This window comes from Triticum aestivum, chromosome 7B (genome assembly GCF_018294505.1).
Source record: "Triticum aestivum cultivar Chinese Spring chromosome 7B, IWGSC CS RefSeq v2.1, whole genome shotgun sequence".
Taxonomy (NCBI): domain Eukaryota; kingdom Viridiplantae; phylum Streptophyta; class Magnoliopsida; order Poales; family Poaceae; genus Triticum; species Triticum aestivum.
The window spans coordinates 671,957,886-671,975,511 of NC_057813.1; the positions used below are offsets into that span (position 1 = coordinate 671,957,886).

General features: G+C 48.2%; 1 protein-coding gene across 1 annotated transcript; it reads left to right on the plus strand.

The window, feature by feature from the left end:
• The first annotated feature begins 11,848 nt into the window (after positions 1–11,848).
• Positions 11,849–14,990, plus strand: LOC123157989 (transmembrane protein 230). The gene is made up of 2 exons (XM_044576144.1): positions 11,849–12,371; positions 14,630–14,990. The coding sequence occupies exons 1-2, from the start codon at positions 12,179–12,181 to the stop codon at positions 14,749–14,751; spliced, it is 315 nt and encodes a 104-aa protein (XP_044432079.1). The 5' UTR covers positions 11,849–12,178; the 3' UTR covers positions 14,752–14,990.
• Positions 14,991–17,626: the final 2,636 nt, after the last annotated feature.

The following is a 17,626-nucleotide window of genomic DNA, read 5'->3' on the forward strand; positions in this document are numbered from 1 at the left end:
GTTCAATCTCGTTACCGGCAAGTCTTTACTCGTTATATAATGCATCATCCCGCAACTAACTCATTAGCTACATTGCTTGCAAGGCTTATAGTGATGTGCATTACCGAGAGGGCCCAGAGATACCTTTCCGACAATCGAAGTGACAAATCCTAATCTTGAAATACGCCAACTCAACATGTACTTTCGGAGACACCTGTAGAGCTCCTTTATAATCACCCAGTTACGTTGTGACGTTTGGTAGCACACAAAGTGTTCCTCCGGTAAATGGGAGTTGCATAATCTCATAGTCATAGGAACATGTATAAGTCATGAAGAAAGCAATAGCAACATACTAAACGATCAAGCGCTAAGCAAACGGAATGAGTCAAGTCAATCACATCATTCTCCTAATGATGTGATCCCGTTAATCAAATGACAACTCATGTCTATGGCTAGGAAACACAACCATCTTTGATTAACGAGCTAGTCAAGTAGAGGCATACTAGTGACACTATGTTTGTCTATGTATTCACACATGTATTATATTTCCGGTTAATACAATTCTAGCATGAATAATAAATATTTATCATTATATAAGGAAATGAATAATAACTTTATTATTGCCTCTAGGGCATATTTCCTTCAGAGGCCTCCAGTGAGCTCGGTCACCAAAGGCAGTTTCCGCTAAATGACTATGATTTTACTTCAAGTGAAAGTCTGTAAAGCTCACATGCTATGTCTTCTTGAGAATTCTAACTAGTGAAGGTTGCAAGTGCTAAGTGGCAACATGGTAAATATGCATCTACATTTCTACATTGATGAATGTGTATATGAAATGTATTTGTAATGCATATGAAATGTATGAAATGTTCTATTGTATGAAATGTCCTTTTCAGACCGTGGGGGTTGCTGTGCTAGTATAGTTTCTCAGGAATTGAGCTAGCAAGCAACATTTGCTGGCTTGGGATACATGTCACCACTTACAGGTATCACAGATCCATCTATGATGACATTTTTCAAGTCGACTTATGGGCATATATTAGTCTTCCGTCCATGGTAACACTATTGATGGGCGAACGATAAGTATCCATCCGTAGAGAATGTCATCAATGACAAGCGGACGCTAAATATTTTTATTTACACTCGCATTTCACAAAATTTTGGACTCCGGTAACTCCTGAACATTGGGGATTTGCCCACGGAAAATCAAATGTACTTTTTGGCAATTTATATAAGCGAGGGATGGTAAATCTAGTTTGGAAGCATGGCAATTTCGCCCTCAGCTTACTTTTTGACAGGAAATTGCCGTATTTGTCAATTAAACATGCCATCATCGTCTCAACTAAAATTGCAATAAAAACGCTCGATTTGCCATGGGCAGATCCCGAACTTTTGGCATTTATCATTTCCGCACTTTTAAAAAAAGTTAGGGTTTCTGCCTCCCGCCGTCGCCGCCGCAGGTCCGCCTCCTCTCCGGTGGCCCTAGGGCCATGGGGGCGCGGTGGATCTCGGCAAGGGCCGGCGGGAGGGCTCCGTTTTTAGTTGTTTCTTTCAGTTTTGCTAGGGTTTGTGTCCTGCTCAGGAAGACGAGACGACGACGGCTCCCTGAAGATGGAATAAAGGTCTCCCCGCCTAGTCCCTGTTCCGGCGGCGCGTCTAGCACCGTTGGTGGGCGTGTGGAGGTGTGTCTCCGGCGGATCTATCTTTGGTGGATTTGCTCGGATCTCGTCGTTGTTCGTCTATGTTCGCGTGTCTTCGGATTGGATCTTTCTGATCTACGTTATTCTTCATCTGCGGCGGTTGCTGTTCTGGTGCGCTGGTCCTATAAGGCCTTAGCACGACGACTTCCCGACTGTCTACTACAACAATTTGTGCCCGACTCCGGCGATGGAGGGGCGATGACAGCGGCGCGCCTTCGGCTTGCTTCAGTGCTGGTAGTCGTCGCTAGGTGGTCTATGGATCTGGATGTAATTTTTATTATTTCTGATATTCGTTGTATTGCCATGATTGAAGATGAATAGATCGGAAATTTTCTCGCAAAAATCATTTCCGAACTTTTTTTTAGGTGTGCAACCTTTTCCGGTGGAAAAACAAAAATGATGCTATTTAGCATTTTCTAAACCCACCCTCTGTTAACGTTTTGCTCAAGTTGCTCATTCATCTGAATGAACTAGTATTCGAGTAGACCAACCGTAGGGAGAAAGCGAAGAGGAAAAAGATGTTGAGTAAATAGGCAATTTCTCGATTAAATTAATCCATGAGTAAATCACTAGCATGGCATTGACTAAGTTGATGACGTACTCACTCTGATCTAAATATGCACGTACTAAGCAAACAGTAGACAAATCTACACATACTGCTACTACTGCTAATATGAAAATAATCAGGAGCGGGATAAACGAGTTATACCCTCCAGTAGGCCACGCAGAGGCCGCGGCTTTGGTGGCAGCAGCGGCGTCCTCGGCGACCTTCTTGTCGGCTTCAGCTTTCTCGGCGGCGGCACGGTCGGCGTCGGTGGACATGGTGATGACGAAGGCGACGCGGACGTAGAGGAAGTAGACGATCGGAAGCGAGCAGTCGCGTAATCGCTTCCCAAAAACCTATTCGCCCCTCACCCCGTACAGGAACCAGAAGGGCGTGGTTTCGGAGACCTGCTCTCCCGTCGACCGTGTACGTGGCGGACGGGATGGAGTCACCGGCGGCAGCAGCAGCAAAGGAACGACGGTGGGCGTGCGTGTGAGCAGATGTGATCTGTTCGTGGCGGCTAGGGTTAGGAGACACCGCATACTTATAGGCGCAGCCGCGTGGAGAGACGTGGGCTCGACCCACGTCCGAGTCCGTGACAGCCCACGATCCGACGTCTCAGATCGTGGCCCAGCTGTCAGAAAACTCTCCCTTAGTGACTGGCAAAAATAAGCGCATAGGTGTGAGCTCGGCTCGGCTCAATCCCGCAACCCGCGGCGCGTCGTGACGAGGTGTGGCGTGGCGAGGCGGGCGGCGGAGGAGGAGTGCGCGAGGGCCTCTTCTCTTCTCAAGCTCCAATAGCATGTAGAAGAGAAACCCTTATAAACCACTCCAACTCTCCTTCCACTTCCGGGGTGGGACTAAACTTCCCACCACACCTAGTGCCATATAACCCACATGGGCCCTTAGAGATTTTTCAGAAATTGCAATATGGGCCTAGAGCCCATCTCAGATTTCAGCAATCCCCCACCAGATCTCGAGGGCCCATTGTGTCCTCTGTTCCAATTGCTGTTTCGATATACCAGTGTTTCAGTAAAGACCTGTTAAGGTTGAACTTCACCTAGAACAAGTGGCTACACTCCTTCACAACTGAACAATGGACTATGCCTTGAATTGTCAGTTTGGCGTAAAGAAGTTTCACTACATGTCTTACTAGTGCTAGGCTGCCGAAGGCTGACCCCTCGGGTGGAGCATATAAGTCACACTCCTGGCCTATTCATGAGCTTACTAGAGATCACCCTAATCTCATAGACTGTGACCAGCAGTCGGGCTCATATAGGTGTGTTCCTCCAAAGATCGCTCTGTAGGATAGCATCTTGCTTTTATAAGCTTTGGAACACATTGAGACCGTAGTCATCCTACCATACAGTATCGAGAGTATTGCATCTCCAACGGAGTGGGTTAGTATAGTTACTCTCCTCAGTTCACCACTGGCTTGTTTTCCCAGGTCCTAGTTCACGGGATCTCCGATCATATAGGTTGGGTTACCACCATGGCAACTCATGTGGGTCTCATACCCATCTCCCTCGATGCATTATCTATCACAACACGTGATAGCCCTTTTGTAAAGGGATCTGCCAGATTCTTAGCCGTATGGACATAGTCCAACGCTATCACTCCGGAGTTTCTTAATTTTCTGACAGCTTTTAATCTCATTCTTATGTGTTTGGTGGACTTCATGTTGTCCTTTGAACTCTTCACCTTGGTGATGACAGTCTGATTGTCACAGTTCATAAGGATAGCCGGAACCGGTTTATCAACCAATGGCAAGTCCATCAAAAGATCTCGAAGCCATCTCGCTTCAACACCAGATGTGTCTAATGCCGTTAATTCTGCTTCCATTGTCGATCTCGTTAAGATCGTTTGCTTGCAAGACTTCCAGGAAACAGCGCCACCTCCAAGAGTAAACATATACCCAGTTGTGGCCTTCATCTCATCAGCATCAGAGATCCAATTCGCATCACTATACCCTTCAAGTACCGACGGGTATCCGGTATAGTGAAGTCCATAGTTCATAGTACCTTTCAGATAGCGCATAACTCTCTCAACAGCATGCCAATGTACATCACCCGGTTTGGAAACAAACCGGCTCAGTTTGCTCACAGCAAACGCGATGTCAGGCCTCGTTGCGCTCGCTAGGTACATCAGTGAACCAATGATTTGAGAGTATCTCAATTGATCTTTAGCCATGCCTTTGGACTTTCGAATCAATACGCTAGGATCATATGGTGTTTGAGATGGTGTGCAGTCCGAATATCCAAAACGACTCAACACCTTCTCAACGTAATGGGATTGCAGAAGTGTGATCCCACCCTCATTATCTCTCAGTAGCTTGATGTTCAAGATAACATCAGCCACACCAAGGTCTTTCATCTCAAAGTTCTGAGATAGAAACGATTTGACCTCCTCAATGACTTTGAGGTTTGTTCCGAATATCAGTATGTCATCAACATACAAGCACAGTATAACTCCTTCGCCCCCACCATGGCGATAGTATACACATTTGTCAGCCTCATTAACAACGAAACCAACAGATGTCAGAGTTGTATTAAACTTATCACGCCATTGCTTAGGTGCTTGTTTCAGGCCATATAAAGATTTTATCAACCTACACACCTTTCTTTCCTGACCATCTATCACAAAGCCATCAGGCTGTTGCATGTAGATTTCCTCCTTTAGCTCTCCATTTAGAAAAGCCGTCTTAACATCCATCTGATGGACGAGAAGACCATGTGAGGCCGCCAACGAGAGTAATACTCGAATGGTGGTCAGTCTAGCCACAGGTGAATAAGTATCAAAGAAATCTTCCTCTTCTTGCTGGTCATAGCCCTTGGCCACAAGCCTAGCCTTGTACTTTTCAATCGTACCATCGGGCCTAAGCTTCTTTTTGAACACCCACTTACATCCCAGTGGTTTGCAACCATAGGGACGATCAGTGATCTCCCATGTCCCGTTAGCCATGATGGAATCCATCTCGCTACGGATCGCATCCTTCCAGTAGTCAGCTTCCGGAGAGGCATACGCTTCTGAAATAGAAGTGGGAGTATCATCCACGAGGTACACGAAGAAATCATCACCAAAGGTCTTTGCAGTCCTTTGTCTCTTGCCCCTACCAAGGGTTTCCTCGTCATCCTCCTCGGGATTTTCATCATGTGTTTGTTCATAATATTTCATAGGGATGGCAGGTTCAGGAGTCTCCTCAGATTCCTGTCTAGAAGTGCTTTGCATATCTCTCATAGGAAAAATATCCTCAAAGAATGTAGCATCCTTAGACTCCATAATTGTACCGATCTTCTGGTCAGGTACCTCGGATTTCACTACTAGAAATCTATAGCCAACGTTGTTCTTAGCGTAGCCCAAATTAATGCAGTCCACGGTCTTATGTCCAAGCTTACGCTTTTTGGGGATCGGCACGTTGACTTTCGCCAAACAGCCCCAAGTGCGCAAGTACGAGAGTGTCGTCCTTCTCTTTGCCCATTTCTCATAGGGAGTGATCTCACTATCCTTTGTCGGAACTTTATTCAGGACATGACATGCCGTCAATATAGCCTCCCCCCACCATGCCTTGGATAAACCCGATGTATCTAACATGGCGTTAACCAAATCAGTTAGAGTTGGTTTTTCCGCTCGGCAACCCCGTTTGACTGGGGTGAATAGGGAGGCGTCCTCTCATGAATAATGCCGTGTTCCGCACAGAAGGAATCAAACTCACTCGAGAAGTACTCTCCACCACGATCTGACCGGACTCGTTTAATTTTCTTTTCAAGTTGATTTTCAACTTCTGCCTTATAGATTTTAAAGTAGTGTAGAGCCTCATCTTTAGTATTTAACAGATACACATAGCAATATCTAGTGGAATCATCTATCAATGTCATGAAGTATCTCTTTCCACCTTTAGTCAACACACCATTCATCTCACAAAGATCAGAATGTATGAGTTCTAATGGTGCCAGGTGTCTCTCCTCCGCGGCCTTATGAGGCTTGCGAGGTTGCTTAGCTTGCACACATGAAAGGCACTTAGAACCTTTGGCTAAAGCGAAACTCGGGATTAAATCCAACTTGTCTAGCCGCGTCATAACACCAAAACTAATGTGACAAAGACGTGAATGCCAAACTTCAGATTCATTAACATTCGAATGAATATGGTTCACGACTTTATTACAAAAATCTGCGAGGGAAAGGCGGAACATCCCTCCGCTCTCATAACCTTTTCCAACAAAGAGTCCATATTTTGTAACAACTAATTTATTAGACTCGAAAACCAACTTAAACCCTTCTCTACATAGAAGGGAGCCACTAACGAGGTTCTTCTTGATGGCGGGGACATGTTGCACGTTCTTCAGCTGCACGATCCTTCCCGAAGTAAACTTCAGATCGACCGTGCCAACACCATGAACAGAAGCACTCGCGCCATTCCCCATCAATACGGACCCGTGACCTGTGACCTGGTAAGAAGTGAACAATGAAATGTCAGCACACACATGAACACCTGCACCTGTGTCCATCCACCAATCGTTGGGTTGAAACACTGAAAAAACAGTAAATAAATTACCATACCCAGATGCACCATTCTCATTGTTGCCCACAATCATGTTGACAGACTTGGAGTCCTGTCCTGACTTCTTGTACTTGTTTGGGCACTTGTTGGCCCAATGTTCAACCGAACCACAAGTAAAGCAGCCCTCGTCCTTCTTGTTCTTCTTGAAGGTCTTCTTACCCTTCTTCTTAAAGTCGGTATTGTGTTGGACACCGTTCTTTCCCTTGGGCTTGTGGGAGTTGAAGTTCTTCTGGTTCATCATGTTGGCAACAGAAGTCCCTTCGGCCCCTTTTCCGTGCGAGTCTTTTGCCCTCGAATTCTGCTCAACACTCAGATGGCCAATGACATCCTCCACAGAGAATTCACGCCTCTGATGTTTCAGAGTGGTGGCAAAGTTCCTCCAGGAATTAGGGAGCTTAGCGATTATGCAGCCCGCGACAAACTTGCCCGGTAACTCGCACTTGAGAAGCTCAAGTTCCTTAACAATGCATATTATCTCATGAGCCTGCTCCAATACAGGACGGTTTTCAACCATCTTGTAATCGTGGAACTGCTCTATAATATACATCTCGCTCCCTGCATCGGCGGCCCCGAATTTAGATTCGAGCGCCTCCCACAAGTCCTTGGCGACATGCACATGTAAATATGCGTCGACCAGTTTATCTCCGATCACGCTAAGAACTGCTCCGAGAAACACAACGGTGGCCTCCTTGAACGCCTTCTCCTGTTCAGGAGCAATCATTCCCGTGGAGACACCGGTGACCCAGAACACGTTCATAGCCGTGAGCCATAACGTGGTCTTAGTCTGCCAACGCTTGAAGTATGTATCGGTAAACTTATCCGGTTTCAGTGCAGCGGCAAAGCCACTTGCCGAGAAATTCCTACACATATTAGGTTTTTGGATTGTTGAGTAAATAGGCAATTTCTCGATTAAATTAATCCATGAGTAAATCACTAGCATGGCATTGACTAAGTTGATGACGTACTCACTCTGATCTAAATATGCACGTACTAAGCAAACAGTAGACAAATCTACACATACTGCTAGTACTGCTAATATGAAAATAATCAGGAGCGGGATAAACGAGTTATACCCTCCAGTAGGCCACGCAGAGGCCGCGGCTTTGGTGGCAGCAGCGGCGTCCTCGGCGACCTTCTTGTCGGCTTCAGCTTTCTCGGCGGCGGCACGATCGGCGTCGGTGGACATGGTGATGACGAAGGCGACGCGGACGTAGAGGAAGTAGAAGATCGGAAGCGAGCAGTCGCGTAATCGCTTCCCAAAAACCTATTCGCCCCTCTCCCCGTACAGGAACCAGAAGGGCGTGGTTTCGGAGACCTGCTCTCCCGTCGACCGTGTACGTGGCGGACGGGATGGAGTCACCGGTGGCAGCAGCAGCAAAGGAACGACGGTGGGCGTGCGCGTGAGCAGATGTGATCTGTTCGTGGCGGCTAGGGTTAGGAGACACCGCATACTTATAGGCGCAGCCGCGTGGAGAGACGTGGGCTCGACCCACGTCTGAGTCCGTGACAGCCCACGATCCGACGTCTCAGATCGTGGCCCAGCTGTCAGAAAACTCTCCCTTAGTGACTGGCAAAAATAAGCGCATAGGTGTGAGCTCGGCTCGGCTCAATCCCGCAACCCGCGGCGCGTCGTGACGTGGCGAGGCGAGGCGAGGCGAGGCGAGGCGTGGCGTGGCGAGGCGGGCGGCGGAGGAGGAGTGCGCGAGGGCCTCTTCTCTTCTCAAGCTCCAATAGCATGTAGAAGAGAAACCCTTATAAACCACTCCAACTCTCCTTCCACTTCCGGGGTGGGACTAAACTTCCCACCACACCTAGTGCCATATAACCCACATGGGCCCTTAGAGATTTTTCAGAAATTGCAATATGGGCCTAGAGCCCATCTCAGATTTCAGCAAAAGAAGGCGTCCAAATCCGCGGGCGCGACCCCGACCGCGACCCCGCAACGGCCGGCAGAAGCCACCGCGCCACCGCTTCCCCTTCCCCTTCCCCGCCGCCTTTGCCCGCCCCGCAAGCTTCCTCCTCCATCCCTCTCACCCCACCCCACGCCACCACCTCGCCAGGTCTCCCCAATCCCGCCCTCGCACGTCCAGATCTTGAGGCGGCACAGGTGAGGCAGCGCAACCCCCTCCGTCTGTGGACTGTGGCAGCGGCGGCGGCGGCGCTCGACCGGCCGACAACGGGATGGCATACATGGACCACGCCTTCTCCATCACCGACGAGGACGACCTGGTGGGCGGCGCGGCGGGGGGCCGGCCGCGCGGCGCGCCGGTCAAGGATCAAAACTTTTGACACCCAACCATTTTGTCAATTATGCATTAAATATGGCCTAGTATTTTAGAAATTGATTTTTTCCAATTTTACAACAAATATATGGTAGGTCCTTCACAAAAAAAACTCATTTCAAGCACTCGGAAAATGAAAAATGATTTTTTTGTGCAAAGAAAATGAAAACTCCCTTAGGCAACATTATTTGGAATTCCAAGATGCACCATTGTGCACAATATGAGATCATTTGAACAAACTATGCCATGAATGTGGTCATAAGATTGATCATTTGGCTTGAAAGCCATGAATCTTCACGCATGATAGCTCATTTCTAAGAACACTTTTTAAAAATAATTTCCGTATTACAAGTTTATTATTTTTCCTGAAAACTTGGTCACATATAATGACACAATGCGAAGGATTTCCAATTTTTTGATTTTTTTTTGAATTTTTTATGCCCGTTTCAAAATGCGGTCAAAATGGCGGGCTTGACCATTCCTAGCTAGTGGTTGAATCTTGGAAAATTTTAGTGGACCTGGATGCTCATATTGGCTCCTACATATTCTACGAAGATCTTTATCGGTCAAACCGCATAACAACATACGTTGTTCCCTTTGTCATCGGTATGTTACTTTCCCGAGATTCGATCGTCGGTATCTCAATACCTAGTTCAATCTCGTTACCGGCAAGTCTTTACTCGTTATGTAATGCATCATCCCGCAACTAACTCATTAGCTACATTGCTTGCAAGGCTTATAGTGATGTGCATTACCGAGAGGGCCCAGAGATACCTTTCCGACAATCGAAGTGACAAATCCTAATCTTGAAATACGCCAACTCAACATGTACTTTCGGAGACACCTGTAGAGCTCCTTTATAATCACCCAGTTACGTTGTGACGTTTGGTAGCACACAAAGTGTTCCTCCGGTAAATGGGAGTTGCATAATCTCATAGTCATAGGAACATGTATAAGTCATGAAGAAAGCAATAGCAACATACTAAACGATCAAGCGCTAAGCTAACGGAATGAGTCAAGTCAATCACATCATTCTCCTAATGATGTGATCCCGTTAATCAAATGACAACTCATGTCTATGGCTAGGAAACACAACCATCTTTGATTAACGAGCTAGTCAAGTAGAGGCATACTAGTGACACTATGTTTGTCTATGTATTCACACATGTATTATATTTCCGGTTAATACAATTCTAGCATGAATAATAAACATTTATCATTATATAAGGAAATGAATAATAACTTTATTATTGCCTCTAGGGCATATTTCCTTCAGAGGCCTCCAGTGAGCTCGGTCACCAAAGGCAGTTTCCGCTAAATGACTATGATTTTACTTCAAGTGAAAGTCTGTAAAGTTCACATGCTATGTCTTCTTGAGAATTCTAACTAGTGAAGGTTGCAAGTGCTAAGTGGCAACATGGTAAATATGCATCTACATTTCTACATTGATGAATGTGTATATGAAATGTATTTGTAATGCATATGAAATGTATGAAATGTCCTTTCTCAGACCGTGGGGGTTGCTGTGCTAGTATAGTTTCTCAGGAATTGAGCTAGCAAGCAACATTTGCTGGCTTGGGATACATGTCACCACTGACAGGTATCACAGATCCATCTATGATGACATTTTTCAAGTCGACTTATGGGCATATATTAGTCTTCCGTCCATGGTAACACTATTGATGGGCGAACGATAAGTATCCATCCGTAGAGAATGTCATCAATGACAAGCGGACGCTAAATATTTTTATTTACACTCGCATTTCACAAAATTTTGGACTCCGGTAACTCCTGAACATTGGGGATTTGCCCACGGAAAATCAAATGTACTTTTTGGCAATTTATATAAGCGAGGGATGGTAAATCTAGTTTGGAAGCATGGCAATTTCGCCCTCAGCTTACTTTTTGACAGGAAATTGCCGTATTTGTCAATTAAACATGCCATCGTCGTCTCAACTAAAATTGCAATAAAAACGCTCGATTTGCCATGGGCAGATCCCGAACTTTTGGCATTTATCATTTCCGCACTTTTAAAAAAAGTTAGGGTTTCTGCCTCCCGCCGTCGCCGCCGCAGGTCCGCCTCCTCTCCGGTGGCTCTAGGGCCATGGGGGCGCGGTGGATCTCGGCAAGGGCCGGCGGGAGGGCTCCGTTTTTAGTTGTTTCTTTCAGTTTTGCTAGGGTTTGTGTCCTGCTCAGGAAGACGAGACGACGGCGGCTCCCTGAAGATGGAATAAAGGTCTTCCCGCCTAGTCCCTGTTCCGGCGGCGCGTCTAGCACCGTTGGTGGGCGTGTGGAGGTGTGTCTCCGGCGGATCTATCTTTGGTGGATTTGCTCGGATCTCGTCGTTGTTCGTCTATATTCGCGTGCCTTCGGATTGGATCTTTCTGATCTACGTTATTCTTCATCTGCGGCGGTTGCTGTTCTGGTGCGCTGGTCCTATAAGGCCTTAGCACGACGACTTCCCGACTGTCTACTACAACAATTTGTGCCCGACTCCGGCGATGGAGGGGCGATGACAGCGGCGCGCCTTCGGCTTGCTTCAGTGCTGGTAGTCGTCGCTAGGTGGTCTATGGATCTGGATGTAATTTTTATTACTTCTGGTATTCGTTGTATTGCCATGATTGAAGATGAATAGATCGGAAATTTTCTCGCAAAAATCATTTCCGAACTTTTTTTTAGGTGTGCAACCTTTTCCGGTGGAAAAACAAAAATGATGCTATTTAGCATTTTCTAAACCCACCCTCTGTTAACGTTTTGCTCAAGTTGCTCATTCATCTGAATGAACTAGTATTCGAGTAGACCAACCGTAGGGAGAAAGCGAAGAGGAAAAAGAAGGCGTCCAAATCCGCGGGCGCGACCCCGACCGCGACCCCGCAACGGCCGGCAGAAGCCACCGCGCCACCGCTTCCCCTTCCCCTTCCCCGCCGCCTTTGCCCGCCCCGCAAGCTTCCTCCTCCATCCCTCTCACCCCACCCCACGCCACCACCTCGCCAGGTCTCCCCAATCCCGCCCTCGCACGTCCAGATCTTGAGGCGGCACAGGTGAGGCAGCGCAACCCCCTCCGTCTGTGGACTGTGGCAGCGGCGGCGGCGGCGCTCGACCGGCCGGCAGCGGGATGGCGTACGTGGACCACGCCTTCTCCATCACCGACGAGGACGACCTGGTGGGCGGCGCGGCGGGGGGCCGGCCGCGCGGCGCGCCGGTCAAGGAGATCGCCTTCGCCGCCGCGCTCCTCGCGTTCGGCGCGCTCGGCGTCGTCGCCGGGCTCGTCATGGCCGCCCACCGCGTCGGCGGCGACCGCTCCCACGGTATGACCGATATCCGTCTCTCTGTCTAGCTACGATTAGGATTTGCGGTTGCTTTGTTTGGTGATGAACTGGGGAACTCGAAGAGGGAGGGGCTCATGCCCCTGCACCCCGTTTTTTGTACTTGCATCTCAGAGGGTATTCATTTGTAATGCTGGTCTGAATAAAAACCGAAGATCCTGAAGTTTTCCATGTCTGGCTGAACTAACTGTGTGTGTCTGTTAGTTTAAGCCATTCTGCAGATAAGGTATTTGGTTATGCAGAATTGCAGATCATAGCAAACAGGGATTTGGACATCAAGTCTAATAATTTTTGAGAAAGTGGCCAAATGGACCAACTAACTGTGTTTATTTGTTAGTTTGAGCCATTCTGTAGATAAGGTGTCTGGTTATGCAGAATTGCAGATCGTAGAAAAGAGAGATTCAGACATGTATGTGCTAATAATTTTTGAGAAACTGGCCAAATGGACTAAAATCTACGAAGAAAATGAATCACTGTGTGTTGTTGTAATTTGTTAACTCCCTGGATGTCAGAGTGAACTGAGAAGAAAATCAACCAGAACTCAGGACAAGTATGTGCTGAGATACCATCAAATATCTTTCTCTTTTGTTGCCTCCACTATGTGTAGGAGTCAGGGATATCTGTTTCATAAAAGAAATCGAAGATCATACCTACAGATTATAAATGCGGAATCATGTATGATGGAATTGTTATTACAAACTTACTTCATGCTTTACTGCACTCAGTCCCAGCAGTGTGCCAAAGCCCACATGTAGCAAAGCGTCAGGAAGTTCTGAAGAGGCATTTTTGTTTGCTTCAATCCGTAGATATGTGCAAGTCCTTTTGCACAATGTTGGTAAGCCTCTGATGTATACAAGTTCAATTTGTAAGAGCATCTCCAACAGGCGCCGAACGCGCCGCGCGCTAAAAACTGATTTGGCGCGCGCCCAACGCCTGGTTTGGCGCGGCGCGTGGCGTTTGCTCCAGCAGCCGCGCTGTAAAGCCGCGCGCGCGCGCAGCTCCAGCAGGCGCGGTAAAAATACAGCGCGCGAACATATTTTTGCATAGATAAAAAAAACGATGCAAGATATTTTACATAGATAGATAGATAGTTCAACATACATAGATAGATAGTTCGACATACATAGATAGATAGCCACTACTACGGCATAGATAGATAGATAGAAACTACTCCAAGTCGCTACCATCATCATCATCATCATCATCATCCTCGTCGGTGTCGTCCGAGGTTGAGAGCCATATGTCGTCCCAACGGTCATCGTCGGCCGTGAAGAACGACCTCCCACCTGCTGAAACTATGTCGCACTGAGCGTTTGCCAATGCCTTCCGCTGATGCCGGTCAGCCCGCTCCGCACGGCGCCTTGCCGTCCTCTCCGCCCAGTAGGCGTGCTCGTCGGCGACGTCCTCCGGGTGGCGACGGCGCCACTCCGCCATGGCTCGCTCGTCCTCCTCGGCGACGAGGAGGCGGCGCTGCCGCCGAGCATGGTCGGCACGGTCGAGGTCGGTGATGAGACGCGGCGGAGGGGCGACGCGCTGCGCCTGCTCGCGCGTGAAGACGTCCCGGAAGTTCATCTGCGACCGGGGCCTGTCCAAGCGCCACGCCGCCGCGTCGTACGCGCGGGCCGCCTCCTGCGCGCTCCGGAATGTCCCGAGGCCGAGCCGCACGTCGCCGGACCGTATCTCGGCGGAGAACCAGCCGTTGGGGCGCGCGCGGACGCCGCGATAGCCCGAAGCACCTCGGCGGCGCGGCGGCATGGTGGTGCGAAAAGCTGCGAAGCGGCGAGCTTGCGAGGGGAGGGCGCGTGGCTGTGTGCGGTGCGCGTGGCGGGCGCGGCAATTTATAGGCGCGCGGTAAGCGGCGCGCCAAATCTACCGCGCCGTGTGCCGCTTTCTCCCCCCCGCGCGCAAGCGCTTCCCGCGCGCGGTAAGTTCCCGCCACCGCTGGAGCGCGCGGAATCAGCCGGCGCGCGCTAAATCGCAATTTTACCGCGCGGGCGCGCCTTTTGCCGCGCCTGTTGGAGATGCTCTAAGAAAGGGGCCATAGCTTTCAAACTTCGGAACCGTTGATGCAGTATGAACATAATTTCAGGGCTAATGAAGAGCTGTTAACCTTTTTCAAAGTACTGATGCACTACTGTTTTGTTCCGAGTAGCATTTGTGTTTTGCATTATCAGTAAATGGCGAAATCTCTCAGTATTTTCCGCTTTTCCTGATGTACGTCTCTGTTTTTCTGGATACAGGGATTTTCTTTACAGTGTTGGGCGTAGTGATGTTCATCCCTGGATTCTACTACACGAGAATAGCGTATTATGCTTACAAAGGGTACCAGGGCTTCTCTTTTGCCAACATCCCTCCTATCTGAAGAATGAGTGGCCGAACCTGGTTGGACCGTCTCATCCAATGACCCCTTCTTATGAAAATGTAAACATGTTGTGTTCTTTTCTTTAAACCCTTGTACTAGATCGTTGCAGTTGTTATACTTGTACATATAATAACAAACAACTAAAATAATGAGAAACCACGACGATATGGTAGTTTCACCTGATAGCTTGTTAATTGTGTGACTATATATTGATGAAAGGGCTTCTCTTGTCGATATCACCCAGACAGTTTGTTGTGATTGCTGCTCTGTCTGTTGGTTCTTCGGATTATTAAAACTATTTTTTCAGATAAGCTTGCCCTTGTTTTAGTGGGATATATATATCTAGCAGGAGGGCTGTTTCGTAAAGTTTATCCATGTTGCTACTCGATTGTACTGGGCTGGGTTGTTTACCAACAATCAGTAAAATATCGTAACCCCTAAAAGAAGGTAAAATATTGTAACCCAATGTGTTTCTAGAGTTGGAATACAACGACTCGCAAAAAAAAAAAAATTGGTATACAACACGCGACTCTGAACCCTTTTTGATTTCTGGGCCCATTGCGGCCCGCTCTTCCAGGCTTAAATATCGTGCAGATGGCTCCACGATCTGAGTGTTCTTATTTACCGATCTGAAAACAACACGTCTCTTCTGTCCTGTCAAAAAAACCTACGGATGTCTCTGCCGCCGACGATGTTGACGCTTTTACCAGACGACGTGATCTCTGAAATACTCTCATGGACGCCGGTGAAGTCCGTCTGCAGATTCCGGTGCTTGTCCCGGGGGTGGCTCGCCCTCGTCTCCAGCCAGGCGTTCCTCGCCGCGCACAAGTCCCAAGTCGACCCGCACCTCCTCCTTGCCACCAGCTCCTCGGGCAAGGAAGCCAGCAACATTGGCCGCGACCTGCGGCTGTTTGACGAGGAAGGCAATGTCGTGAGAGTGATCAGGAATGTTGGTGCCCTTTGGACGGTCTGCCATGGTGTTGACGGTCCGGTCTGCGTCACCCGCGATTTTCGTGGTCGTCGCGACGTTTTCGGTGTCAATGTGATCAATCCGGCTACCGGGAGTGTGCTAATAACGGCGACCGTTGAGTTGGAGAGCCAAGAGATCTTCCTCTTCAACATCGGTTGTGCCGCCCCATCTGGCGTGTACAAGGTTGTCCGCTTCGACGATGAGTCTTGGAAGGTTCTCACTTTGGGAGATGATGCCGAGTGGAGTGAATTGCGGTCTCCCGCAACCACACTGTCAAATTACTTCTATCGGAGCTTCGTGGTCACGGTCAATGGTGTCATGCACTTTCTTTACACGTCACGGAGATTGCCGTTTTATAAGGACCGTATACTTCGCCTTGATCTCGAGAGGGAAGAATGGAAGGCATCCCTTGAAGGCCCAACAAAACAAGGTGACCAGTTTCAAAAGCGGCTAACGACGGAATGTATAGTGAGGCTCAATGACACCATCTGCTTGGTTCAGTTGGAGGAACATTTTGTTACCAACAATAGATGCACGAACCTATGGCTTCTGACTGACTTCGACAAAGGCACCTGGGTCAAAGCATACACGGTCTCCATGACTCCGACCACCGTTTTATATCGGCCTTTGAGGGTGATGCACGATGGTGGAAAGTTGTTATTCTATGGCTACCATAGCCCCACGAAAACCCGGATGCTACAGGTTTATGATCCCCTTACTGCTACAAGCGCACACTTCATGAAGTTTCCGAGAGATTTTCATAGCGATGTTTGTCTTTGCGACTTGAACTTAGAGTGCTTTGTCTGATGTAAGATAATGTTGTGTTTGGCATTTGAACCGAGCTTGTGTAGCCTTGTCTTTAAAAGTTCTGTTCTTTAGAGACGCGGAGAATAGAGCTAGAGACGACCCCTTCAGACGAATATCACTTTGTTTTATCTGATATATATCTTGTTGCTCATGCTTTATTTTAGTTTTATCAATCCACTGCAATGTTTTTTGACAATAAACAATGTTAATTGTGTGATTATGTTAAGCTTTCAGCCTGTTACACGCTTGGCTACTGCATGTTGTTCGGTAGCCGTGATGTCCACCAAGACAGTTTGATGTCCTGCTGATCGTGTCTGACAGTCGGTTCTTGGGTTCCTTGAACTATTATGAATGTAGCCGTGCTGCCCAGCAGCTTTGCCCTGCTTAATCGTGTTATTTAGCATGAGTACAGTTCCATCACAGTGTATTTGGACCGGTTTGCTTACCGTGAGTATAAAGAGATTGTTCCGGTCACCATCTTTGTTTCAGTTTCTCCGTGGTAAATTAAATCACCCAATGGGTTCCAGACTTCTTTTTTAGGAACAAGGATTCCGGACTTGGTATAATACACGGCTTGGATTCTGAATCCTTTTCGTGGTCCGGCTCTCTAATGGTAAATACCGAGCAGATTTTTTTTTTCTTTGGCTTCCAGACTTGGTATACAACGCGGCGCTGCGGCAGCTTTAAATCCGAATCCTTTCCGATGTCTATGGTCATCGTGGCCTCGTCTCCAAGCTTAAATATCGAGCAGCTGGCTACACGATGGCTACACGAGGCATCGACCAATCCCAGAGCAATACTTTTTGTTCTCGCCCGCCCTCTCAAAAACCTACAGCCGTTTCTGCCATGGCGTCGCCAGCGATGCTGCCGTCGTTACCCGACGACTTGATCTCCGAAATACTCTCATGGGTGCCGGTGAAGTCCGCGTGCAGATTCTGCTGCGTGTCCAGGGGGTGGCATGCCCTCATCTCGGGCCCGGCGTTCGTCGCCATGCACAGGTCCCGCACCGACCCGCAGCTTCTCCTCCTCGCCGTCAGCTACCACCGCAAGGAAGGCGGTGGCATAAGTGGCGACCTACAGTTGGTGGACGTGGATGGT

Coding starts and splice junctions, on each gene's coding strand:
- LOC123157989 (XM_044576144.1), top strand. CDS start 12,179: ATGGCGTACGTGGACCACGCCTTCTCCATCACCGACGAGGACGACCTG. Junction 12,372..14,629: donor CGGCGGCGACCGCTCCCACG/GTATGACCGATA, acceptor TTCTGGATACAG/GGATTTTCTTTACAGTGTTG.